The 27270-nt window shown below is 37.0% G+C and overlaps 1 protein-coding gene across 5 annotated transcripts in view; it reads right to left on the bottom strand.

Annotated features, from left to right (window-relative positions):
• Nucleotides 1-27270, bottom strand: part of ZDHHC14 (zDHHC palmitoyltransferase 14) — a 117624-nt gene that overhangs the window by 43477 nt on the left and 46877 nt on the right. For 3 of the 5 annotated variants that reach the window (XM_085297992.1, XM_085297996.1, XM_085297994.1), the window contains exon 2: nt 13067-13239. In XM_085297992.1, the coding sequence (XP_085154118.1) occupies nt 13067-13239 (173 nt within the window). The remainder of the gene's footprint in view (nt 1-13066; nt 13240-27270) is intronic. The other 2 variants (XM_085297993.1, XM_085297995.1) reach the window with 1 other exon arrangement.

The raw sequence follows: 27270 nt of genomic DNA, 5'->3' as shown, positions 1-27270 counted from the left end.
TAAAATTCTCCCAGTAACGCAATTGCCTTCCGCCCTCTCTGTTAATTTGTTCTGACATATTTTGTATCACTTCTCTAGCAGCATTGAATATTCATGCACCAGATAGGGCTCCAGAATTTTTATTACCCTATTACAATAAACCATATAATCTACATCCTTGTAGAACTGGGGTACCTGAATTGTTGCTGGAAAGTTGCCTCAAATATTTAATGGCGATACGGAACAGTCTGGGACCCCTCAAATATAAACATACTCTGCTCTTTCAAACTATTACATTGATAACTAATTGGAGGTGCTGTTTAGGTAAGACAGAGGCTCAGATTTTGTATATCCATCATGAAGATTCACCGTTCAAACATCTCCTTTACCATTAGTTTGCCTAACATTCTAGGACAAACAGGCTCTAGAAGATCTCTCCATGTTACCTCTACAACAACTTATCAAGGACCATATTATGCAAGGTTTATCATCACCTTTACAGGGTAATTATCTCAAGTTACCAAATAGTAACATTACAAAACAGTAACTTGAAGTAGTTCTGATGTTTTCTGCTGAGGAAAAGAGATAATGCAATGAAAAATCTGTATGTCTGATATATAACATCTGAAGAACAAAAAATTGCAAAAATTTAAACCTACTCTGTGTTTAATTGTTTAAATCTAAGCTACATGCTTAATAACTGAGCTACAAGAAGAAAGAGTCTTTTTTTTTTTCTTTCTTTTTTTTCTTTTTTTCTTTTTTAACAGCAAAGAAATCAACCGATCAAATGACACACWCTGTTTCCAGACAGTAATCTCAGGGACAAACAACCCAAATCCTGGGAACCCTGTGGACCTGGCTTAAACTAATGCAAACTGCATTCTTCACATAATTCTTAATCTGCTATCTAACAAGAGATACTACCAAGGATTACTCTTGACTTTTGATAAAGGACTTCTGCCTTGATTTTGGAAAACTAGCTTATTATTTTCTGAAGAGTATAATTGCATCATCTTCTTGAAGTCCAAGATTTTTCGTATCTCGCCCCAGATATAAATGTTATCTTTAGTGATTTGCTGAGGGGAAAAAAGAAATATACACTACAAGCGCTTTTTCAAAGACCTATCTGGTGCACAACATAATTTTACTAAATTCATTTTAAGAAGGTTGTTTGCAACAGTCAGTATCAGGTATGACTGCTACCTTATCAAGTTGGTATCCCATCTTTGAGAAGAAAGCAAAACAAACCCCAGTTGTACCCACAAGCAGTATTTGTTCAGACTGTTGTGCAATGCTATGAAATGCTATGCTGTGATGGCCACACAGATTTCATTTTATATGCCTCTGGAGAAATCAGATTATGCATTTCAAAATAGATGAAAGATGGGAGAGGAAATGTAGAGAAGTCTCAAATGTAGTCTTCAGCATCAATGAAAATTAACCAAGACAAAAACAACTGCCAGATATGGTTTGTTAGTGTAGCTAATATTTTGAGTTTCAGCCTTTTGGAAACGGTAAAGGAAGCAGAAACTGCAAATTGGCCTGAAGAGTCTTGGTCATTCAGAATAAATAGTGAGAATGCATATAAGTTAAGACAATTACCTCAAATAAAAATCCAAAGAATGTCCTTGCTATAGATGGACTTTTAAAGCTGGATGGATAAATTACTGTGGTCACCTTTTTATTTATCTGCAACACTTGCCTAATGAAGCAAGATAAATATTGTAGATGAACTGCTGTCTTGTCTATGTCGATTGAACAAATGCAAATGTAGAGGCTTTTATTCCTGTAAAACCCATTCTGCTTGTTTTGGTTATCCTTTCTAACCTCCATATTAAAAAGAAAATATTATCCTATAAACATTTTTCCTGTTTTTAAAGACCACTGCAAATTAAACTGACTACAAGAGATAAATCATAACTGCACAGAGATTAGAAAACTCTGAATCATAAACAGTAGAGAAATTCAACAATAATGTACACAGGAATAAACAAATCTAGTCATATCATACAAATGATGGCCTCCAAGCTAGTTGTRAAGACTTCCAAAAGATATCTTGGAATTATTGTATCCGCTACAATAAAAAAGCAGCTCAGTACTCAAGTGTGGTCAAATAGCTGGCAGATAAAGGTAGACTGATTACGCTAGTGCTATGCTACATTATGCTAATCCATAATCCACCTTCATATTGAAGATTGATATAAAATCCTGATCTCTGCATCTCAAAAACGATATAGAAGAACCGAAACAGAGAAAAATCAAGAAAGATCATCAAAAGTATGGAACAGCTTCTATTCCAGAGAAGCTTAAACAGATCAGGACATTCTCAGCCTTAAGAAGAGACGACTGATGAAAGAAAGATGCAACAGCGTTACCACAACCTCCAAATGTTACCAAAGCGGTGGGGAGAGAAGGCAGGGGAACAACTGTTCAGTACTAGTGAAAGAATTTTTAAAATCAGATACTGATTTTAGAAAAACAGCAGAAGTAGTACTTCCTATCGTCACAAACTCAAAATCAAAGGCAGTGTCCAAAGTTTTGGCAGCTTCAAAGAAAATGGTTACAGAAATTTTTGAAAGAAATTAGGAAAACTGTTCAAACACTAATGATAACAGCCTCTAACTTCAGATGTCCCTAAACTATGGGTTATGCAAAGCAAGGAGGGCATAGCAGTTATTATATTCTCTCTCAACATATCCACTGCTGCTCATAATCACAGAGAGATACTGAACTAGATGCACTACTGATTTGACTAGATATGGCTGCTCTTCATTTTCCTGCTCCCTTAGGAACAACTGTCCCTCTCGATATAGTATTTCATGTGATTATACCACCCATGCTCATATACACTGTGGAAAGAATGCAACTTCTATGGGGCTGCCCTGAGAAAAATGACTTTTTGATTTTCATGAAGATTCTAATCTTCATGTAAAAATACTACATCAACAAGTTTAATTTCCCATTTGAAAAAAATAGGAGCTGCTGCATTTGACTGAGATTGTGGCACTTTCAGCAAATAATCCTACATTATCTTCAGTGATTTTGCATTAAAACAACCCTCCTGCATCTAGTCACTTTTTGTTCTATTACGCTGTGTGAAAAAGTTCTAGCGTACTTAGACCTATGCTCCTTCTCTCTCTTAGACTAAATGCATACATTTCTGAAACATTCCCTTATAGGYCATGTTTTCTAAGCTTCTCTTTCTTGCTACCTTCTTCCTGAGTTCTCATGTATGGTGTCGAAAACTGAACACTGAGCTAAGTCCTCCTCATGTGTACGAGGCAGCACAGAACGTTACCTCTCCTGTTCAATGTATGATTCTTCTTCTAATGCATCCCAGAAGGAATTTCCCCTTTTTGTGACACTATTGCAATGTTGACTCAGTCTACCTGTGGATAATACTCAAGCCCTCTTTCACTGTACCATTCACTAGGTAGTCAGCCTCAGTTTTTGTTACTATCTGACTTCCATTCCTAACCACGCATTTTGCTAAAATCATTTAGAGAACAAAACCAGAGTGCTTGCAAACTCTCCCAGCTCGGTGTGAACTGCAAGAGAAGTATATTCCCTTTCTTGAGCCCACGATCAGTCTCTGCACTTACTGCTTGCCATTGTATRTCTTTTTAGAAAGCTGCTCATTGGCTTTGTGATAATTTCATCTTATTTCCAAAATTWATATTAAAAGAATCCTGTGCAGGACAGTATCAAGAGTTCTATTACAGTCAGAATTTGGCACATCTGCTTCTTTTTGACGAAAGCAGTTACTCTGTCAATGAAGGAAATTAGATTGGTCAGATCTGATTTRCGCTTGAAATACAATGTTGTTTGTTTTGAGTCTTAAATGGCTATAACTCTTCCCCATGCTAATTCCTGTAATTTGATCATGTAGTAGTTTGCTCCACATCTTTCCAGAAATAGCATTGGATGTTTTATTTTAACTACTTCTTTCTCTCTTCTGACCTGTATTCCTATCAGCTGCCAAGAATTATACAAGTACTTTTGAGGTCAAAGTAGAGACAGTGTTGAATGCAATTACATAAGATGCCAACACTTTCTCAATTTCTTCCTGTCTTCTTACAGAACCTCTTCTGCTGCCTTCTAATGTTCCTTACTACAGGTAACTGATTTTTTCCCCTTYGCCTTTCTGACATTGCCCCGTAGGCTTGTGATATTTCTTTATATTCACCCGTCCCTATTTTTCATACCTTTTGGATTGTGATCTTTGTAAAAAACTATTGATACAGCCAGAATGGCCTCTTACTGTACTTCCCAGCCTTCCTCTGCATTGGGATAGTCTGATGATATGCATTTAATATTATATTTTTCAATAATTGAGAGTTTTTTTACTCGTCTTGCACTTTGGGGACATCCCTATTTTCTACAAAACTGCCTTTTTTTTTTTTTTTTTTTTTTTTTTTTTTTTTTTTGCTACAGACAATACAGATGGCTCAGCTACCACCACCTCAACAAATCCTCAAGTAGCAACTGTTTTCCTCTTCCACCCTGGTGGAGGGAACAGCAGCATCTCAGCTCTGTCCTCCATCTTCACCTGGAAAAAAAGTGATTGCCCAAAAGGAAGCATTTTATGCTATCAGCAGGACCATCCTGTTTCAGAGAAAAGTTACTATAACGAACATGGAGTACTGGTAGACAGTGTTTCTTGAAAAGGTCTTGGTTTTAGACCCATTCTCCTTAATCAGTTCACTCTATTCTATGCGCTCTGAAGTATGAAAAACAAAGCTAAATGAAGCTTTGAAAGAACTTAAAAATAACATTTTTAACATTCAGAACTTCTGCCCTCCCTCCTTAACTGCTCCTTACTGCATCTGTAGTAATTTCTGTGAGATGGCTTCCCAAAGAGACAGGTAGGGCAGAGTTAAGTTTCAAGCATCTGAGACCAAYCTGAGTAGAATCAGAGCTACAGTGCTGTGAAACAATTTGTTAAATACACTGTTTTTAGGAGAATTATCTTGAGAACTTGTTCCTTAAAATTGTATTATCACCARCCTCGCATCACATTTCCAGAAGACACTTCAAGTTCAAAGGCCCAGTAAGTTCCAAGGCAACCCAAACCAGAAAAATAGTTTTGGAGCATGTAAGGAGTTTCCTTTGAACTGCACGAGACACTCCCTGTAGCACAGATGCCACCCCACTATGACACATCTTTTCAGGGCACATTAAAAAATGCATTTGAACAATACAAAGACACTTCTTTCCACTTCCTTTGTTGATTCAGAATCACACATTTTAGAGGCAGAAGAATTTGTTATAATTACCTAACTTGTTYCTCTCCATTAGACTTGCCATAAGCCCTCATATTTAGGAACTTGAAGCCCAGATCCCACCTCTGCTGGCAATATATCCCCCACTTCAGGATTCCACTGGCCTTTTTGGAGATTCCTGGTTTTGCTACTGTTGAACAAAAGATGGTGGGTTTGATCAGCTCAGCAGTTTACACCAGGGAAGCAAGTCGTGGAATACAGTTCTATTTTCAGTATGTCCTACACAAATTCTGAAATATTCGCACATGGAAACATTTTGATTCCTCTAATCAATAATCACAATTTTATATACATATGTATTATTTTTCATACAACCTTCATCTTTTTCCACATTCAATTTATACTTTTCATTTTGCATTCAGCCAAAATCCTGTRTCTCACAGTCTGTTCCTGTTACAAAAAATAGATTATTGTCAGACGTTCATTTGAAATGATCTATTTCTTTACAGATCAGTAATTCCTTCAGCAGGACCTTATGCCTGTATTTTGGATTAGAGCTGGTACCTATTCCAGGTATATGATGCCATGAAAGAGCTTAATGAAATTACACAGCAATGCTCAAATGCAAAGGTGCTCAATGCATACTTCGTTATAATTTTCTTTTCTTTTCTTTTTTAAAAGACCCTTCAAGTTTTTGTAACCTGAGTTACATGCCTCATTCTGAGGTTTTCAGATGCTTCACCAAATCMTTTCAACATTTCAGAAAGCAAGACGAATAGCAAACGTTTTTAATAGCTCTATCATACTTGAGACTTTGGAGAAAGGAGCTGAAATCTGGCACATGCTGCAGCAACTCTTTCCACGCACTTTTTGGCGGGAGGAGGAGGTGGTGGTGATGGGGTCACAGTTCACACATCCTCAGTAGCAGCTTAAAAGATATACTGTCAAATTTCAGAGTTTTCTTAATGCAGAGCAGAGACTAACTCCTTTTGCGAATAGATCATGAACACTGTATCATTCTAGAGAGATTAAGGACATTACATTCCAAAAACCTGGACTGATCATGGACTGCTGTGGCTGAGTACTTTGAGCTGGGAACCTGGCTGTCTCTCCTAGTACCTCAACAAGAAAGAGGAGCCACCTCCCAGGTTCAGAGATAGGAAAAGCTGCCAGCAAATTTCACTGCAGAAACATGAGGCAAGCAAGACAGGAGGAAGGGAGGAAGTACCAGAAAAAGAAGAAAGAGGGATAGACAGTAAAAGATGTAAAGGGAAACAAGACAGAAGTCATGGAGGTGGTGCTGAAAAGAAGCATCGGAAGGAAAGGGCAGAAATTAGGGTGTAYGCACGTAACATATGCAATATGAATAAGGGGCAGAAAAGAGCTATGGAATGGACTCTAAGTGCGAGGGAGCAGACGATTCTCCGGAAACAGGAGCTGAAACCCACTGGAAAAGCATATCCTCAGCCCACTATCACTCCAGTCATAGATCATACAACGAAGGAGTCACCTATCAGTTATTTCAACTGTTTCAGTGACTCAGAGAAGCTATGCTAAGAGTAAAAGCAGTATTAATACATGTTACCATTTCTAAAGTACACCCCAATGGACAATAGGATATGTGGATTTGGGATCATCTGCATAATCTTAATTTGAACCTCTCAAAAATTTCTTTTGTATATAATAATTCATTTCATGACACTGGCATTCCCGTTTTGTTTTCTAAAGTCTGTTACAACTTACTACCACTGCTTTCCAACATACACATCAAACCTAGCCTTGAAAAATTCTGCACGAACTCTTCAGTCTGACAAATACATGTATAAAACTACTAGAAGTACTGTGTTAGCTCAGACAGATGAACAAGTTATTGCAGATAAGGTACCACAGTTTTGTTCCACGGTAACAGTCTGTGCACGTGTTCTTTGCAAAGAGTAAAGGCAAAAATTATTCGAATTAGCACAGTTCTCTCCCACTGATGAGCTGATACGTGCTGATGGAAACCACGAGCAAGCCAGCAAAGGCCTGTAAGTCAAAGCCCTTTCAGAAATACAATAGACAGCTTTTCTGAGCAGTTAGGATTATATRTATGTGTATGCTGAACTTTCAGGTTCAAGCACATTAACAAAATATTAAAGGTTTAATGTACTACAGGGATGATATGCAGTTAGTGTGATTTATTGTAATTTTGCATTTGTATTAAGTTCACCAGAAGACTTCAATGAACAGGAGCCAGCATTTCAATAGTGAATTTCTAAAACTGTTAAAATTGTCAGGAATATAGAAATTAATTTAGGGATGGGTAGATGCCAGCCATCTAGGGGAAAGGAATGACAAGAAGCTCCTTCCTTCACTGCTCTCCAAAATAAGCAAACATTTATGATTATCTGTGAAACAAYTCTGGTTTGTTTGAGGAAATTCTATAAATAGAAATCAATGAAAGTATGTGAATATGTGAATAATGCCTAAAGGAAACAAAAGCTATCAATAGCTAGAGACACTACCATAAAGAATCAAAATTAAAATCAAAACTCTTAAAAATGGAAATCTCTAGGATTCTTCCAAGTGTGAATAATGTCAGCAGACATTATGCAGCAGCAACAACTAGGTATTTTATTTGTCTGCATGATTGGGAAGCTAGGKATTTTTCTGTACTGTATCCAGTATCTGAATAAAGTCATGGGTGTAATTACCATTTTCCTTCATTTGGAGCAGAGAGGAATAGCTCTTCCAACAAGCAAAAGATTTCTTTTTTAAACAACCCGCAGTTACTTGCTTCTGTGTCAATGCCCTGATAACAAGWAGTATATTGCTAAAATACTGTCTCTGCCTTATCTGTCTAGGATTTTTATTACTCAAAGAGAATTTTATTCCTACTTTTGGATTTTTTTTTGTATATAATCCACTGGATTATGAGAATAGCAGATCTAAGCCACTTTCTATGCCAATTAGCAAGCATTCAAAATATTTCATCCTTCAAATGGGGCCAAGCACTCACCCAATTAACATTTACAGGCTGTTTATATTTTTGCCGTTCTAGAGAATTAAATTGCACATTATGAAAACTCTAAAGTGACTATTACATCATGGCTGTTTCAAAGCCATGGGTACAATTAAATACTACATGTATGGATACAAGATGTGAAAAACTGAGAAATTCATTTGCTGTGGTTAAATTGAGGGAAAATCTCCTAGTAAAAGCCGGATTTAAAATACAATTTRCAGAACGATTGAACAATATATGCACCTGCTCATGCATTTCGCCAAGCAGCTGGATATAGTGATATCTGTCACAGTAAGATAACTAAATCCTAACAGCTAGTTATACTCCAGTGACTCACTTGCAATCTATTTTAGCTCATCACCAATATTATCATCTTTATATGTAACTACTAAAAAGGCGCCTTTCCATTAGGAAGCCTAGTTATTTTACATAAAAAGACCAGGCTGTAGAGGTTTTTGTTCAGAACAAATTTTCCCAACTGCAGCATTGTTACTATCGCTGGCATATAATCAGCCAGTAAATTTCAGCAGCACCTTCATTAATGAATTTTAATGTCATTTTTTTGCCTAAAGAGCTTAAGAAACTCAAAGATACAGACAGGGAAGTGGAGAAAGACCTACAGAGATGACAGGGAAATCAGGACAGTACCTAACTGGGTACCACTGTTCTTCGCAATTCATCTTTCTCTCCCCACAGTTCTCTTYTCAAACACTGGTAGAAATGCTTTGCATTGTTCGGGAAGATTTTGTTTCATTAATATTCAAACAGTCAAGAAACAATGATAGTGATTTTTTTTTTTTAGTTAAAATAGAGCTAAAGTAACTTCCCTCATCCAATATCTTTTACTTCATATAAAATAATGCTCAAGCTTTTTTCTTACAATGACCTCTCATTACAAAAGGAATAAATTATTCTCTCAATCATCAACGCTTGTCCAACATCAGAGAAAATCAAAGTCGTGGGGCAAATACTAACCTTAGCCAAGAAAATAATGATCATCTCTACTACTGGTAGTCCCTGGATTTAAAGAATTTTTCTTCACAAAATTCTATACTTTAAAGAATTTTTAGGTGCTCCACCCCCATCACATAATCATTCACTTTTATGAATCTGTCCATGATCTCTGATAAAGTGCAACTTCTCCTTGAAGCTTTATTTCAGACTAGTTTGAGTAATCAATGACATCTGAACATTCAAAGAAAAAACATGCTGTACCTTTTCAGAACACTATTACTACCTCAGTCAACCCACTATCAATTTCCAATTTTGCTATATACATACAGTATGCATGTATCTTGCAATTTGTTTTAAATTTGTTAATATAACAGATGAAAGACAGATGGTTGGTCAACAAGCTCAGACACAGATGTCTTTCCTTCTCCTAGCTCTGATTTAAAGCATGCATCAGCAGCACAGACTTCCATACAGTGCCCTCCTATGGTGCTCCAACCTTTACCTAAAGAGAACATCTGATCAGGTACAGCAGTGTCCTGTACTAATGAGCCAGAAAAGGACCAACTAACACAAAAGTGCTGGTTGTTTGCGTAGGTGTGTGTGTAAGATGGTGTATGTGTTGTTCAGTAGGAACAGATGACGACTAAAGTGGGTTTTGAATTATCACTTAACAACTGCTAAGCTTTCATTTTTGAATTACCTTTAAATGTCAGTTCGATTAAAAAAGGTTAAAATTTACCTGAGATAGTCAACATTTTTTTTCTGTTTTAAAAACATTTGTTTCTTATATAGAAATATCTTAAACAGTTCATATCAGGTATGACAAACACCTACTTTTATTCTTTGGAAATTGTTCAGGTTCTGTAACTTATCAGGACAATAAAAACCAGGGCAATTATCTGCAAATGCAGCCTACTTGTGCTTCACTATTCTGGGAATCTTGAGGTTAAACAGCTGGCAGAAGTCAGACTGTGGCAAAGGGTCACTTACAAAGTCTAGAGGTTTGACACAAGTCCATGTTCCTCAAACAAGCCTTAGGGAAGGTTCTTCTATTAGAAAGACAACATTCTTATGATTCCAAACATTTAATAATGATATTTACGTTCCAACTATAAGATTTTTTTTAAATCTCACTACTGCAAACTACTGCTGAAACAGATACAGAATGCCCACTGCTCCCCAAATACTGCAATAATATAACTGAAGCAAAATAATATTTAAAAAATACAGAGAACTAGTGAGTCGCATCAAATATAGCAATCTTTTCACTTACACAGGAAGCTCAATTTCAAAATGGTTCTTTCTGGAAAGCCCTATATTTTAAACAATTGCTTATGTACAAATTATAACATCATTTCGTGATAGAAAAAGACACTCATTTCTCAGCAACTCTCCAAGGAGCACCACTCACACCTGCCTGAATTCCATCYTCCTCTCACAAGTTCCTACACACTGAATAACTTTTTGGGGAAGAGGTGAGGGGAAGAGAAAAAAAGGAGGAGAGAAATCATAGTTTTTTCTGAGTTTTCCTAAATAGTTCTCAGATTTTTTTTCCCTTACTCTCCATCCTTTCCTTTCTAACTAGAAATATAATATCATTACCCATCCTAGCAACATACACACTTGCACGCAGCACATTACTCAGTATTGGATTTTGAAAAATGTTTTCAATGGCAGCACTAGCAAAGCTAAAAACTAAACTCCAAAATCAGGCCAAAAAATATTTCCTTAGTTTCCCCAGCAACATAAATTTGAACTTTGGCATTTGTTTTTCATATATCTGAATTCTGTGCATCTTAGGAATTCCTTCTATTACACAAAAAAGGATGGGAATTACTCTGTTTGAAGAGCATTCTGATTCCTCAGCATTAACACATTTCATGTCCATTTTTAATGTTTTTTGGATTGTGATGAGAATGCAGCTTCAAAATGTTCCTCCACTTATTACTTATTTATGACATTTAAGGACAGGTTGATTGAAGTTTATATTTTTAAATTACCCAGAATGCCATATCCAAAAGTGATCAAACATAAGAAACTCATACGAATCTAAATTCATCTATCTGGGGTTGAGATATCTGAGTCATCTAGGATCTATCAGTTTTCTTGCCCTTGCCCAAAGCAAAGTCATAATTGGCTAAACATAACCTCCTTTCTGCCGTGGCAATGAGAGCTCACTTGTGGCTCCGCATAATTGATCCAAACAATGAACAAAAGCAATATAACAAATAAGAACACTGAATTCTGAATGCTAGCAGAATGCACTGTTTTCATAATGCTGTACTAGCTCTATAAAAATTGACAAATCATACTTCCCAGAATTTGCACATCCATGGGAAAGAATTTTCCTCTCACAGAGTTCAACAAACAGAGCTGCTCCATGACCATATAGTTCCAAAAGCCTCAAACCTACACAGAGAGTATATGGAATAAGTAAAAATAGCTTTTGCATCTAGTACATTGCAGATGTACTGACTCTACTTCAGAACTCAAATTCAGTTGCTGAGGTACAGAAAATACAGATTATTACACAGATGGTTTTTCATCTTATGCTCTAATGTACCATAACAGCTGTGGTTAGGACCTTCCAAAACTGCTGAAAGAAAATTATCTCAGTGTAGTGACAACCAAAGAACTCATCTCTGCATTCTGAAATCCCACTTCTTAGAACATCCATGCTAAAGATAACAGGTCTTTAGAAAAAGGTAAAACCACTCTTTCTCTTCCAACTGCAACTATTCTGAAACTGAGTCCTGAAGATAAAATTCTTAATCACAGGAGATCTGAAGAACTACTAGAGCATTTAAGCTATTAAAAATGAACTTTATCAAAAAATGTGCTGTAGAAGACAGTTAGTCCAGAGAACTGAACAAAACCTAGTCTGAAGTTAATCCCTCAGATTCACACAGTGTAGATGTAGGGAACTGTACTAACAACTTTAGTCAATTCATTTGCTCTTACTGCATGAAATTAYTTGTTACAGTAGACAAGGTCTAAGATGCTACTATAGTACCAAAAGAAACATCAAAGACTCAACAGGTACTTCTGCTGTGCGGGGATATACTTGGTATCTATCTTTTTAGTTACAAGGGTGAGGGTTCCTCTGAAGTTACCTCTGAACATGTGATTTCCAATGACTGTCATATCAAAGTACATATATAGTAGACCATAGTAAGCTTTAGTAGCTTACTAAAAAATAAACAGAAATACAGTTTACTAAGCAGCTCTGCAAACTCACTCTGTGTTTTCTTACCCAGGTAGCGTGTGTGTTTTTTTTTTTTTTTTTTTAATCTATTTAGCACATTTGTAGCTATAGAAATTCCACAGTTTGAACTTAGTTAACAATTCTCCCAATGAGCAAGGCTGATGAAAATCTAATTCACTCTCCCCTAAGTGCTATGCCTTTCCACAACTAAGAAATGGTAACATTTTGTTACCATGASGGAAGCACAACAGACACAAGACTATCAATTTACAAGTCTGTATATTAACATAGAGACTTCTCTGAGCTTGTGGAAATACAAGTAACAATGTAATTAAATTCAACTAAACTCTGAGGGTACATTACTTTTAAAAGATGCACAATTTCAGAATCTTTGCAATATCAGCTTTCTTGCCAGAAACGCTTTAGAAAATACCCTCTTGTGCACTAGAGATTTCTACCATATTTTGCAGAAAAGTATCTGCAGTARTAACTCTCACTCTCCAGGGCCAGCATTTTATTTACTGTCTTTGAGTGAAGAACTGACCAACAGTCTTTCCAGGAATCAGTGCAATGTCATCGGACAGTACAATTCCAGAACAATCGCTGTGGCAAAACAGGAGTAACTCTTCCCATGAGCAGAGCAGCACACTGCCTTCACAAAGTACATAACACCCTCGGGAGAAAAGTGAAGAGACAACAGACCTTCAGTGTTACCTATTTGTCTCTCTAGATCTGCTGCTTCATCTGGTGTTGCGCGTGGGAGGACACCAGGATCACTGAAACTAGTACGCAGCAGGGTCCCCATCACGAAAAAGAAAAGAATCCCACCAATTGCAGGAATAGCAGGTGTAATCTTCTCTGACAAGTATGGGCAACTGGAAAAGAAAAAAAAAAAAAGTGTAATCAATAACAAACAGTGCAACTTGTTTTCAAAAATATTTACCATTATAAATGAATATCAAGAAATCACTTTCTCTTATGGATACATTTTTTCTGTTGCACTATTTCTCTCAACTTTATTGAAGCTGAAATTGGTGTTTATGCATTCATGAYGCTTCTTCTGACATTTCTCCTAATTTGTTTAGTATAATAAAAATCCAAATAGCATAGCAATGATCTCACTAATACCTGTAACACTCTAACTTACGTAAGAAAATGTTTTTATTACAGAATATTATGAGCCCATATATTGGTTCATCTACTGCTTACTTACACAAAGTAGTTGGGGGAAAAGGGAAGTAACCTGAAGATATTCAGCAATAAAAAGTAAAAGCAGATAACATGATGAAGTAATCCATAGCGAAAAATGTAATAAGGTCTATAAAATGAATTGCTAGCCCATCCAAAAGAGGGTATTCAAGAACTTACACCTGTGACACATTCCTCTAACAGCCTTGGCATATATCAATATTACAACACCAATGGATGCTGTTCCAAAGTCTTTTGATTCTCTTTCTAAATCCATTTCTTGAAACTTAGTAAGTCTGTTTAGTCATTTACAGAATGGGATAAGTGCAGTGACAGTGCAACCCCTATGGGAACAAATAATCCAGTTGGTCTAGGGCAAAGTCAACTGCCCTTTACCACTACAGACGAAAGGCTCTATGGTTACCAGATTTACAACATAATTACAGGGCTACAAGATAATACAACAACTTTAGCAATTTTCTCTTTAGTCCACATGTAATAAAATCATCATGGACAGAAGCATTGGAATCTAAACAATAAACGAACATAAATATTTCTTTATCATTATGGTTGTGTTAAAAGAGAGGATATGAATACTTAGACATTACACGGTATACGACTTCAGTTAATCTGAGTCATATAGTAAGCATTACAGGATCATTTTAGAGAGTGCCCAGACAAACTTTCCACAAGCTCTTACACAGAGCAGAGAAGGCAAAATGCACACGCAGCATCATACATTTCCAGCGTCTGTATGACAAGTCACAACAGAAGCCTAAAAACAACAGCAAAAAGTTCTAGGCCTTAGGGCTCCCTATAAGGTTTCTACGTATCAATCAAATTTAATTAACTTCGTCTTCTGCATTTCTGCTGACTGTCTTAAGTGACGGTTCAGCGGCGCGAGCCCCGGCACTGCACATTAACCTCCCTGGATCAGGAACTCTGAGCCAGCGCTGACAGCAGCATCACCTTCACTGGGGGTCACTTTGGCGGATAGGATGGGGAGAGAATGGAAACACCCATCAGCTACCAYGCACCGAGCGTTTCTCATCTTGCATAATCCTGTTAAACATACCGAACACAGTGGGTTTAACAGCTGCAGTCAACCCAAGCACATCACATGGCGTGTCATGCCACCACCATGTGTGGAACGAATCCTTCACCCTACGTGAACGCGACGCTGTAGGTGTAACAACTTATGAAAGGTTAAAAAAATGGTAAAAGAAGCAGGGGTACATTGTCATTTTGTATAAAAAACAGGGTCTTTAAATGCTTGGAAGCATACTTCAAACACACACGCTTTCAGAAATTCACTTCCAAGACCCAGATCCAGAAAATCAGTATCAGCTAAAGGAACCAAGCAGCAAGACACTTCACAGATAGAGGCCTTATTGCCTTAATGCCAGAGAAACCAGACAGCACAAACAACCAAACAGAAGCTTTCATGCCACATAAATGTCCTGCTGCTCAATATATTTCTCACCACAAAGGATTATTAAAATCAAAACCACTGTAATAGGCTCAGACGAGAGTACAAATATGCTGCAGGAACATATTTTTAAAAGGATTAGCGGGAACATGTACATTAATGAACACTAAATATAGCATAGTGCTTTTATTCTTCTATTGCATTATTGATGTTACATACCAAAGAAACTGCAGTTGTGATGAGGTCTGTTGACCTGGCAAGAGCCGTACGCATGTGAAAGGCACCCTGAGATAATCTTCGGGTGGCGCAGCAGGTGTAATACACTTTAGGCAGGTGCTAATGCACACACAGCAACACGCTCCAGCTACACACTTAAATCTAGAACCCACGGTGGACACTCAGAGAGAGAAAACTGAAGCGCCATCACAAGAATAACTTCATGCAAATTTTAAAGAAAGAACCAATTCCCATGCTTTCCTAAGAAAGCTTTTCACTGCAGGGAAGCGATGACTTCATTACAGCAAAAAAGCCCTGAAAAATACCTCCCTATCTATGCCTTGCTGAACGACAGGCCATCTGCAGTGAAAAACACCCCCAAAGCCCTGCTGACTTTTCAACATATGCAAGCGTAAGGTAATCCGTTTTACTCCAAGGTTTTTTTCCAGGGCATAGCAACTTGTATTTTATCAACTTCTACTTGGAAGTACTTCAGCAGTTTACACCTGTAGGAAAGACTGAAGATATAACCATTAGCAACAACAACCAAGTGGTGCTCCATCAATTCAGAAATTATTTCAAATTGCAAATCTAGTCCTTGCAAAGATTCAGATAACAAACCTAGGCAGAACCATTCAATCCAGTCTGACTCATGTAACAACAGGCCACAAAACGTTACACAGGCCTGCAAAGAGCCAAGCAATTTCTATCTTTTAGAAAGGCCAAACAATTTTTCAAATTCCTGTCAATCAGATTCGAAAAAACAGAAAGTGTCTACACAATTCACTTTCTGCATTTGACACCACTCTGTGCAATTGTTTTCATGAACTACAATGAAGATAGACAACGACAGATCATAAACAGGTCTGGAAGGAAAAGCTCACATGAACTTCCTGCCCTGGGCTTTAGAAAGGGAAGAAAAGCATAGCTAAATACGCTCCATTTGATTATCCATATTTTTGTTCACAGGCCCATTTAAAAAAGCAGGGAAAAATCTTAATGTCCTCAGAGTTATTAAAAAAAATCCAGTAAAATATGACTTATTAAAAATCTGAACTCAAAATAGTCAATACATCTGTAAAAATATTTTTGCATATTTATATAATTTCTATACTTGTATAAAACATGTTTTCGTACTACTACGTAAGTCCAATGTTATTTCAAAAAAATTAGTTTATCGTTATTACTTCTAGAACAGTCAAATGCTATACACAAAGAAGGTCTTTCCTAACACTTGCTCAAATTCCTTAATTCGCTTCAATTGAGTTTGCATCCCATCAGGCATTAACGTTCCTCAAATATTACAGGAAATTTCTTTTCTGGATGGCATTTTCACTGCATTTTTAAAGTAAATATCAGCAAATTGCTCCTGACAGCAAATTTCAAAAATTTTAAATACAACCACTCCCCTATGAGAACTGACCATAATATCATATATGATAAAGCAGCATGAAAACCAAAACAAATCTGTCTTACGGATATCTCCACAGCAAGTAGGGAAGACCTTTTCAAACTACCACATCAGTAGTTTCCAGCAGTGAACTAGCATYCTCAGTTTACACAGTAAACAAGTGTCATTAATTAGTATCAGTAGTGATAGCACAGAACCAATATTCACTATCCCTGAAAACCTGTTTTTGAGAAGTATTATTTGACCATAGACCACACTAAACATTTTTACAGAAGAAATAGTGTCTTCAGAGAACAATGTCTGGATTTGCACATAGCAACCAGCAACATAACCTGCAGCTTAAATTTAAATGGACAGACAGTATACAAGTCAGTCTGCTTTTTGCTTTGCTTCTCATYTCCTTTTTTGCAGCATCTTGTGAAAGCCTGTATGAGTGTAGGAGGGAAATGAATCTGCTGGAAGACTAGTCTGTCACAGCCAGATAAGATTAAAAAATGATGGCATTTAAGAGATAATTATCAGGTATCATCCCCCTGAACTAAGGATGCTGAAGAACAAAAGTAATTTGTACCACCGGCAGCACTCTCGAGTGCATAACCATGCGCCCCATGGCTACCAAGACCAGCAGAAAGATAGACACGTAGTGACCTCATTGAAGAGAGTGCTCAGCTTGGACTAGCTTTGCAGTCATAAAACCCATTAACAACTGACGAATATAGCCACTTCCTACAGAGCAGGGAAAAAAAGAATTTTTTAAATATCTACGAGAAACTGGGAGATCTTGTTTACTCCTCGCTAAGCAGGAAGACAGAATATAATAAAAATTCAAGTTTTATGCAAACATATAGCTATCACGTTCAATTACACCAATTAAAATGACCTATGAGCTTGGCTGGTGAGACCAGTATTAGCATACAATATGTCAAGCTTTTCACTGACCTAAAACTCCCTGCAGCATACATACATACATATATATATATATATATATATATATGTATGTATGTATATATGTGTATATATATAAAAAAAGGTATTGTAGGAAAAGTATAATCCAATAAGTATAGAAGAAATCAAGTAGCATAAGGGGAAAACTTGCATTCATTTTCCTATATCATCGATTTAATTTCTGTGCCCTTAGGTACTGCTCACCGGTACCTATTGGTGTGAAGACACTGCCCAATGCTAAGAGAAAGAGACTTGCACTGGGATTCCCGGGTTCTGTTCACATTAAACTGACACCTGAGCGGCAGCATGCTGCGTTCCTCCAACTAACCGTTGGCCTCACTGCTTGGTCTTCTGCTCTTATTTATGGCTCCTCTCAACTTTCCCTTCGTTTCACTTGCTCCTCATCACTGCCCCAAGTCACTCAGTCCCAAACCACTAACTTTGTGCCAACACAGATCTTTGTCAGGTTCTTTTGTGAGTCAATTTAGTATACTAAAATATAAGAAAATTATATCATTGAGTTCTCTTTCTGCCTTTTTAATAAGTCAAATCTGTTCCTGGAAGGGTCTCAAGAGCACTGACATTAGCACACACAAGAAACAGTGGGAAAGGRAAGATGATGGGACGGAGGAAAGAGACTTCCATTTCAGCAGCAGTAAGCTTTTCACTGCCTCTAGTGAAACCACATTATAATTCTGATCATATCCAGCTTAAAATCAGCAACAGCATTACCTCAAAGATGCATCAAAGGCAAATCAAAACTCTGGACTAAAAGTACAAAAATAGATCAGAATACACTTTTCCAATGAAAAGTTACCAGTATAAAGAAAGTAGCCAAAGATGTACATGTAGACCACAACAGAAAAGGGATAGTGAGAGATGTGAGRATGGGCAAAACATGAGGTCACAGCAAGGATCTTGAGGGTTACCCCCAAAATTACAGGCAGATAAACCTGACAAAGAGAACGATCAGAGTGAAATAATTCCACTGTTGCAGGGCCGGGGGGGGGGGGTTGGTTTGTTTTCCACCAAAATCTCAAATACACAACATTATGTTTCATACTGCTATTAGGAAAAGTGTTAGCAAAGTATAAGGAGGTATAGGAACACAGAAGCACATCTAAGGATGGTATCATGGATTCTCAGAGATAACATAGGCTTCAAACTGTTTTTGGAGACTTCAGATATACTGCAGATATGACATTAAAACAGTGTTTTACCRCATCCAGAATTACAAGACACATTGCACAGTTTTCCCACTAGACATCTATAGCTACAACAGAAAATAATGCCACAGAAAAGAGCACACAACTATTGTGGAAAGCCAGSGAAAAGTAAGATCAAAGAGTGCAACTCCAGCATGGAATAACATGTTACAAAAACAACCCATCTGTAGAAGAAGCCCATATATGAAACAGCTGGATGATGTTACACAGAAGTTTTGCACCTGTGCTGTGAAGGCTGCATCTATGCTGGCAGACTTGCTTCCAGTGGGTGTTGGGAAGCTGATCTTTCCCCTCTCAATCTCTTCGTGTCTTCTCTGCCCTCCCCATTTAATCCGGGCAACAAGAACAGCTTGTTTATTACAAGCTTTTATTACAGAAATGTTATGTTGGTATGGACGTTGTTGTTAAGAGGAAAGATACTARAAAGCAGTAAAGTCAAACAGAATGTCAAAATAATTTTAGCAGAGAAAATGCTGTAACTAGCTTACAATGTTAAAGATGTAAAATTGTCTCATCTAAAGCAGAGTTGTTAACTTTATATCTCTGCACTGTAGCTTCTAGAAGTGGGAAAGGACATGGGCTTTCTGGTCCTCAGATTCAATGTCCAAGATTTATCAAAAGAACTGAGTGTATATCAGTTCTTTGGTCAATATTTCTGGGATGCTCACATGTTTCCAGCRATCTCCATCAACTCCTGCAAAAAAGTCTACAACTACCTGATTCAGAGGACCTGATTTTAAAGTGAAGGTTAAGAAACTCTTAAGAAAGGTCAGGCACATAAACAAGTTACAATAGGAAACAAGTTGCTGCACATCAACTGATTTATGGTTAGCTCTTCACAAGCATGTTGTTGACRTGCACAGAAAATACGAAGTAATCTGAGTGTTGGTTAGGGCCCAAAACAACATTACATAAATGCCTAACAAAATCAGCTAGAGGAGCTCTGCATTAGTTTCCTACATCTGCGAGATCTTTTTGTACAGCTTTTAAAATTCCTATTTGAATTTTCAAAAGATATTAAGGAAACCACAGACTAATTCCAATGGGCTTTGAAATTTCCCTTAAAATGGCTTTAGGCATTTCATTATTCTTTGTGTTTTAAAATATTTTGCAACATCCTATGTTCCCTCATTTCAGAATGTTTTGAGAACTTACTCTTTTGCTAAAATACAAAATAAAAATCTAATATCTTCTAATATCTTCTCCTTTTCACATCTAAAATGTTTGTAATGCTATAAACAAGTAAAGACTATGGAAAACACAACAGCTAAGAAAAAAAGAAACAGGACAGCAGCAGGAAAGGGAGGAGTAGGGTGAAACTTATCTCTCTTTCATAATCARTTTAATAACCTAATGTATCATACACTAATCATAAATGTAGATTTAGTGAATGGTTTCAGAAAAGAAGCATTTAAACTTGTTTGAATGCTACATCAGTTTATGCCATACTTGAAGATGTTGGTTATATCTCAACTTTTCTGTATTTTTTATATTGCTGGGGGTAACTCCATTTAATTTTAACTCTAATTAAAAATCACTCGGAACTGGGAACACATAGACAATTATGTATTCTGCATTACATCATACTGTGTATAAGTGTTTCAGCTTCTACCAGCATTTAAAAATCGTTACATAAAATAAAGTAGATTAAGTTGATGAAATCACAAAGATTAGCAAACACTGTGATCTTTAATAAATTAACTACTTCAGAAATTCTCTCAAACCTAGTATAGAATAAAATTAGCTAAATGCTATTACTGATGAGTAACAGTTCAACAACTAGTCTTCAAAATTTCATGCGAACACCTGGCACAGTCTGGTCTTTAACACTGATATCAAAACATGTAAGTATTTTTCTAAGAGTGAAGGACTTCAGGGACACCTCTTTCCCCATTGTTACAAGGCAGCAACCGTTCAGTGAAAGTCCTAGCAGCACTGGCTCAATTTAATTACAGTGCATTACCACTGAAATCAGATTTACACTTGGTTGGATTTAGATATAGGAGTTTAGACAAAGCTCAGTAAGTGGCATTGATTATGACATTGTGTAAGCTAACTACAAACTCCCACATGCAGAAGTCTTTCAGGTTTCTTGTAACAGATATGCAACAATCAAAAGAAGAGCTTCACATGACCTCCCAACTTTTATTGCTACATAAATTAACTCTAACGATCCACTGTCAAATTTCAAAGCTGAGATAGATGAAATGCATAATGCAAAAAGAGCCTGTCTGCAAAACAGATGTGGTTATTGTAGCTCCTACAAGGCGTGACTAAATTTTTCCTTTATTTCCTAAATTTTTTCTCAAAGAAGCAAGAGCTTATTTGTTTTGCAGAATACAGCTAAAATTTCTAAAACACTGAAATTTCTTGCCAACAGTGGGTACAATCAAAGTGAGGTAATAAGCAAATGAGAAATATTTAACTCCTTACATACCATGAGCTTAAGTCTTATCTTCCTTTATGGAAGGCCAATGGAAATATGACATACTTTTGAAAAACAAAAACTTAGAAAAAGAGTWGCCATGCAGCAGATACATGGCTTTTTAAATGCAGCTTCTGTTCRCTTCTGTTATTTGCATAAGAAGCCAAAAATGTATTTGTGCTTTAATTCACTGTCTTTGTATACTGTGAAAGGCTTCCATAGTAAAAGACCATCAATTAGTAAATTCTACTAGATGCAAAAACTCAAGATTTAAGTTTTAAACAAGTCACATAGAAAAATCACATAACAGGAAATAATAAGAAATAATGAGGACATAACAGGAAATAATATGAAATATAACAGGGAAAAAGAAAGCGTTCTAAGCCGTTAARCTAATCCCAAGTAGTTATGAACACAAACAAAAACTGGGATAGAACCAAAGGAAATGCCTTATGCTGCAAACACCAGTCCCTAAAGGGGGACAAGCTTCTAGGCTGATTTTCTGAAGGATTCTCCGGAACGTGAAACCTTGGCAAGTAAGCTCCTGTCAAATAACAGGCACTTCTGAGTAAGTAGCATTTTGTGTTCGCCCTGCACAATTTGCAAGGTCTGAAAGGCTAGCTATAAAGCCTAGCTCTTGCCAAAGGCAAAGGCTTATCAGTGCAATCCATGCCCAGGGCCCAGGGCCACACTCTTCTGCCACTTCCCTGGTGCAAGCCTCAGTGAGTGGGCTAACAGTGAGTTAAACTAGCAAAATTGTTCTTAAAAAAAAAAAAAAAAAAAAGTTTTCTGCTAGATTAGTTTCCTGAACCGCTTCACTGCACGATGAACTGAGTGGAGTGCTGGTGCCACAGGTACATCACGCAGCAGAGGGCAGGATCAAGTGGAACCGCCATTTTCAGCGGCATTCAACTGTTACGTGAACTTAGCCATAAAAAGAAACCCCACCCATAGTCATAAAAGCTTAGCAGTACTAGATCTAGTATCTTCCTTTTCTTATTTATTGATTTTTATTGTGACTTCTCCCCCTCGCCCCCTGCAAAATCTCCGAATTACAGGTCTTTTGCAGGAAACACCCAAAGGAATTTACTGTAAAACCAGGGGAAAAAATATTAACACCTTAACCACTCAGCAGGGCTCATCAAAATATGAGCCTCTGCTTTACTGGAAAGCAGAACTAAGCTTCACAGACACTGCACTTCCTGTACCTGTGTTACTTGTATCAAAAAATAAAAAAAAAAAATTGGAGAACTGAGGATCTTGTCGACATTACATATCAAAAGTATATAAAACATTGTTACAAATAAAGCATCCGGGAATCACTAAACAAAGATGAGTATAAAACTGAAAGGGTATAAAAAGGAAACGCTCTTTTTTTCGTAAAAAGAGGCAGAGTAAGGCAGAGGCAACTCAGTGACCTGGTCATCCTTCCAAAACCTTTAGGAGCCTGTTTGTAGTAACTTCACAGGTTGGGTCTCCGCACGGGGCGGCAGACTTGCACCGGAAACAGCATCCTCTGGTTTTTTGTTCTTCCACAATAACACCGCAATTTTCTTACTCTGGACCAAGCACTCACTGGCCAAACAGACTGGCATAGGAAAGTGTGAAGACTGCATAAAGCAGCCAACTTCAGATAACAAAAAAAAAAAAAAAAAAAGATTGGCAGATATCGTGCCAAAGCAGTGCAGCTCTCCATATCTAAAAATGATTCTGTCTAAATATAAATAAATTACAAGACCAGCTTGAGGCAAACCTTTTACTTCATGAAAAATTAAAGCATAAAGTGATTCATCTGCACACAAAGTGTTACTACTGCAAATATTTTGGGTAGCAATATAATTTAAACAACTAGTAACATTCTTTCACTTTTTTGTACTAAAGCTGAGATTTGGATGCAAGTCATTAGAGTTGTGAGAAGTTTAAGAAATGTTATACGTTGCAAGACTGCTCCTAAATTACCAGAGTTAACTACATCACAGCATTTCATTAGCTCGAGGGATGCACAGAGAAGAGGAAAACTGTGCTATTTGAATATTAAAATATTTTTGTCTGAATTTTTCCATTTTTTAAGGAAGATATTTAAAATGTTCTGTGTAGACACTATTATGTTAAATGTTCACTTATCAAATCTAAAAGGTATATACAAATTTAAATCAGTGGCTTTATCACATTTTTTTTTCCTGTTGTTCCATAAATACATCATGCACAGGTGCTATCCTYTTCAGAAAGGCCTCGGACAGAAATTACTTATTCCCTACCCTTTTTCTGGACAATCCTGTAGTTCACCAGAAGTTATTTCTACTATGCACCAATTCTACTATTTCAGTCACCTCTTTAAATATAAGAAATACAGTCCTATAAATTTTCTCTTAAGTCTAAAAAAGTCTAAATCAAAAAATGTGCTACATAAAAATACACAAAGGAAATTCTAACAGAAGTACAAAAATTAAAAACTGAAAATCAAAATCCTTCATATGAAAGGTTAAAAACTGAGAGTACCACACAAGATTCTGGAACAAGCTCAACAGTAGAAATAAGTAACATACTTAAGAGAACAACATCCAAGCATCAGTCATTTAAGTAAATCAGTGCAGAATTACTAAATATTTTGATTGTTAATGCATGTACAAGATCTGAATGGAAGGAAGACAAAGAAATACAAAACTTTTACAGGGTTTCTCAAAAATATTACATTAAAAATTCCCACTCAGTTAAGCATTTAAATTATTTGATATACAATTCTGCTTTCCCGTACTTCATTTAAACTTTCAAGYCTTTTCCCAATTGAATTATTACTGCAATTTTGTTCAGTAATTACCTCAGAACCAAAATTTTAATGTAAAWCGAACCAATATTTCACATCATAGAGAATAATGAACCCAGGATATTACAGCTAACCCTTCCTCAGAAGTGTAACTTACTTCTTCAATTTAGTATCTGTCTACTTTTGTGAGACTGCCAAAACATAAAAAAAGTTTCACCTTTTCACAAGAAGGTGAAGCAAAGCAAGGAGAGTCTGTGATACAGTCCCAAGCCTGAGGCAGCATTTCTTTTGCTACTGTTTACACTGACATTTAATAGATGATTTTGCAAGTGGAATAATCCAATCTCTATCCCTAAAGCAAACCAGCCTTGAAAAATCAGAGGAAAGCTCAGCTACTTCATTGTTCCCAGAATATACTTCAAGGAATTACAACACGAGATTTGTGATAYGACTTTTCATTGTCAAACATGCTCTGTTGTCCTAGTTTTGGATGCAGACATGTAAACAATTCCCCCCAGACAGGCTCAGCCATGCAAATACTGCTGTAAATGCAGTTTGGCACCTTCACAAGAACAGGAAACTAGCAGGGCACGCAGTTAAATAGAAAGGAAAAATCTTTTGAATATATAAAACAATTTTACAGAYGCTAAATAAAATCGGCACTACAGAAGCAAACCAAACATTGTTTTAAGACTACTTACAAAAAAAGGCGTCTGCCTGTATAAAACAACGTAACATGCTATTTCCTACATTCCTGCAGCGCACTCCCTCTAAATGTAAATTGGTGATGTGTGTCCTATTCCACCGAGTCCTCCAAGTCCTGACATCCCTAACCCCAGCTTTTGCTCTGGTGCCTTGTCTTTTAACCAGGTTTGCTACTGCCTTCCCCAGCTCCTCGTCRCCTCCTTGGCTCCCTCGTGCCGGCACACAGCAGGCCGCCCAGGCACTTGAGGAAGAAACAAGAAGTGCGAAGAGGGGAAGGAGCCACGTAGCAGGGCAGCTCCGAACCGCCCCGTCCCCTCAGCCGCGGTAGCGGAGGGGCGCTGCAGCACTAGCCTGCAGCCCTTTCGCCGCCCAGCCAGCGCCCAACTTCATCTGAAGACACCGGCGACCGAACTCAAAGAGAAGCTGTTACCTGGATTAATCTGCTGCTTTCCACGCAGCGACAGGAACATACCATAATAAGGAGGAAGATCCACAGTTGGGTGATTTCCTGCAGTCTTCACTGTCCTCTTCTGTTCTGCTCTCTGACCAAGTCTGTCCGCAGTGGAAAAGCTTGCCTTGCAGACTTGCAAAACAAGCTACAACATTCAAAGAGACAAACTACGTAGAAGTGACCAGTAATGCGCTAGTTATTTTACTTGAAATAGTTGCACTAAATAAAAGAATAAATGACCAACATGTTCCTCCTCCTCCTTTCCTGTGCCCGTACAAATATGATGGCATAAAATTCAATAGAGGCCAGGTACTGTTCTTCATTTTCCAATAGCTTTCCTGTGTAGCGTGTGATTAATAGGGATTCATGGCATTTTCTGTCTGTATTCAGAAAGGAGAGGCCTTGGTAGATCTTGCTCCTAACTACAGATAGTGTCAGCTTAAGAAAGATACCTTCACAGCGACAAGGAAGTTGGTGGTATATATATCCCCTTCAAAGATAAACAGATTTGATTTCATATCAGGCAAACTACTTATAGACTATATGTCAAGTACTACAAAAATCACCTTCTAAAGAAATACCTGGAACTCTGAAAAAAAAAATCTTAAAATAACTTCCTATTTACTCTACACCTTTCACATACAATCCCCCATGTCTTAGGAGAATTTTATTTGTTTTCTTGTTTCATTTTAAAAAATCTACATAGAAGCTGCTCAAGGCTGTCATTTTAAAGCAAAATCTGCATAAAATCTTACTTGAGGCTGCCATCTAATACAAAAACAAAGCAGTCTTGTAAAACACTCCCTGGCACTGCATTTCCTATTTTTAATGTATAATAAACATTAAGCAAATGCTCACAATGAATATGTGATGAAGGATAGTGTATGAAAGACGCACATAACAGCAAAATAAGTAACTTCTATTTACAAATAGAAGGCAGACAAGGAATAAAATATTCTATTTCTTCATAAGTATAGAAGAATCCTTTTTGTCTCAAGGCCTAAGTAAATATTCCACATTGCAATTCAAGTGTAGCATTTTTTATTTCAGTACTCTGTTTAGTCTGAAAAAAGTAAGAGAGCAAGAAAAAATGGACAGTCATGCAAGGAAACTTAAATCAAAATACAGCTTTAAATCTAATTTGAGGTCCACTGAACTTGACATTACAAGCCTAAATAACATTATGTGCACTTATCCCTGCAATAGCAATTATTTTGTCCTCTTACACTCCAGAACAAAACTCATTTTTCACATCCATTAAACAATAATGTATTATCTATCTCATTAGCCTGAAGAAGACCAAACTTTCAAAGGGTTCACTGGTATGAGGAATACACAAAATAATTCATCACTTCCCTGTGAGTAAGTTCGCAAATCAAAATCCAGAATCGATGCCAGGCACTGAATTTCCCTTTTGATGAAGTGAGTACAGAGTTTACACCTTTTTTTTCTTTAAAGCCCTTCTTGAAGTGACCAAATAGAATAATTTGTCTTTCCCTGTTTGACACTTGTCAGAGATGCTTCTATTCTGCCAACATATTCAAAGCTTCTCACTACAGACAGAAGATTCTAACAAGATTTTGCTGAAAGGATAAGACTGAAGACTACATGGCTTATAAGCAACAAACATGGTTCTCAATCACATTCTATAATCTAGAGAGATTTGCATTTCAGATGTATGTTAATTAAATTTCTAAACATAGCATTGTTTTGCAATCCAGAACAAAATGCAAATATCCTCTATGCCCCCAAATACATGCTAACTACCTATTAACTTATTTAAAACATGCAGAAGATACTGGAAGTGGAAGAACCAAAGTAACATGCCAGGGTGGGACATGCAGTTTTTCTATTCAGAAAAGCTGAAATCACATTGTATAATCACATTGTTCCCCTCAAAGAATTATGTGAATATCTTTGAATTAAAAGCCATAGCCACAAATGTGTATGAGAGCTCCCATTGGTGTCCAAACCCTCACAGATACTGAAAAATACTAGGATGCAGGCTCTCTGCAGTTTTTCAATCTATTACACCAGTGAATAGCCATTAAAATGTAATAGTTCATATATGTCAATTGAGTGCTAGGTCTGTGCTTAGGGTTCATGCACTCACCAAGACAGAAGAAGCAACTCTCTGCGAACATTC

Source organism: Rhea americana, unplaced genomic scaffold, assembly GCF_003343005.1.
Source record: "Rhea americana isolate MKP2758 unplaced genomic scaffold, rheAme1 scaffold_134, whole genome shotgun sequence".
Classification (NCBI taxonomy): Eukaryota; Metazoa; Chordata; class Aves; order Rheiformes; family Rheidae; genus Rhea; species Rhea americana.
The sequence above is the reverse complement of the archived record's forward strand: the minus strand, read 5'-3'. Positions and strand labels throughout refer to the sequence as shown.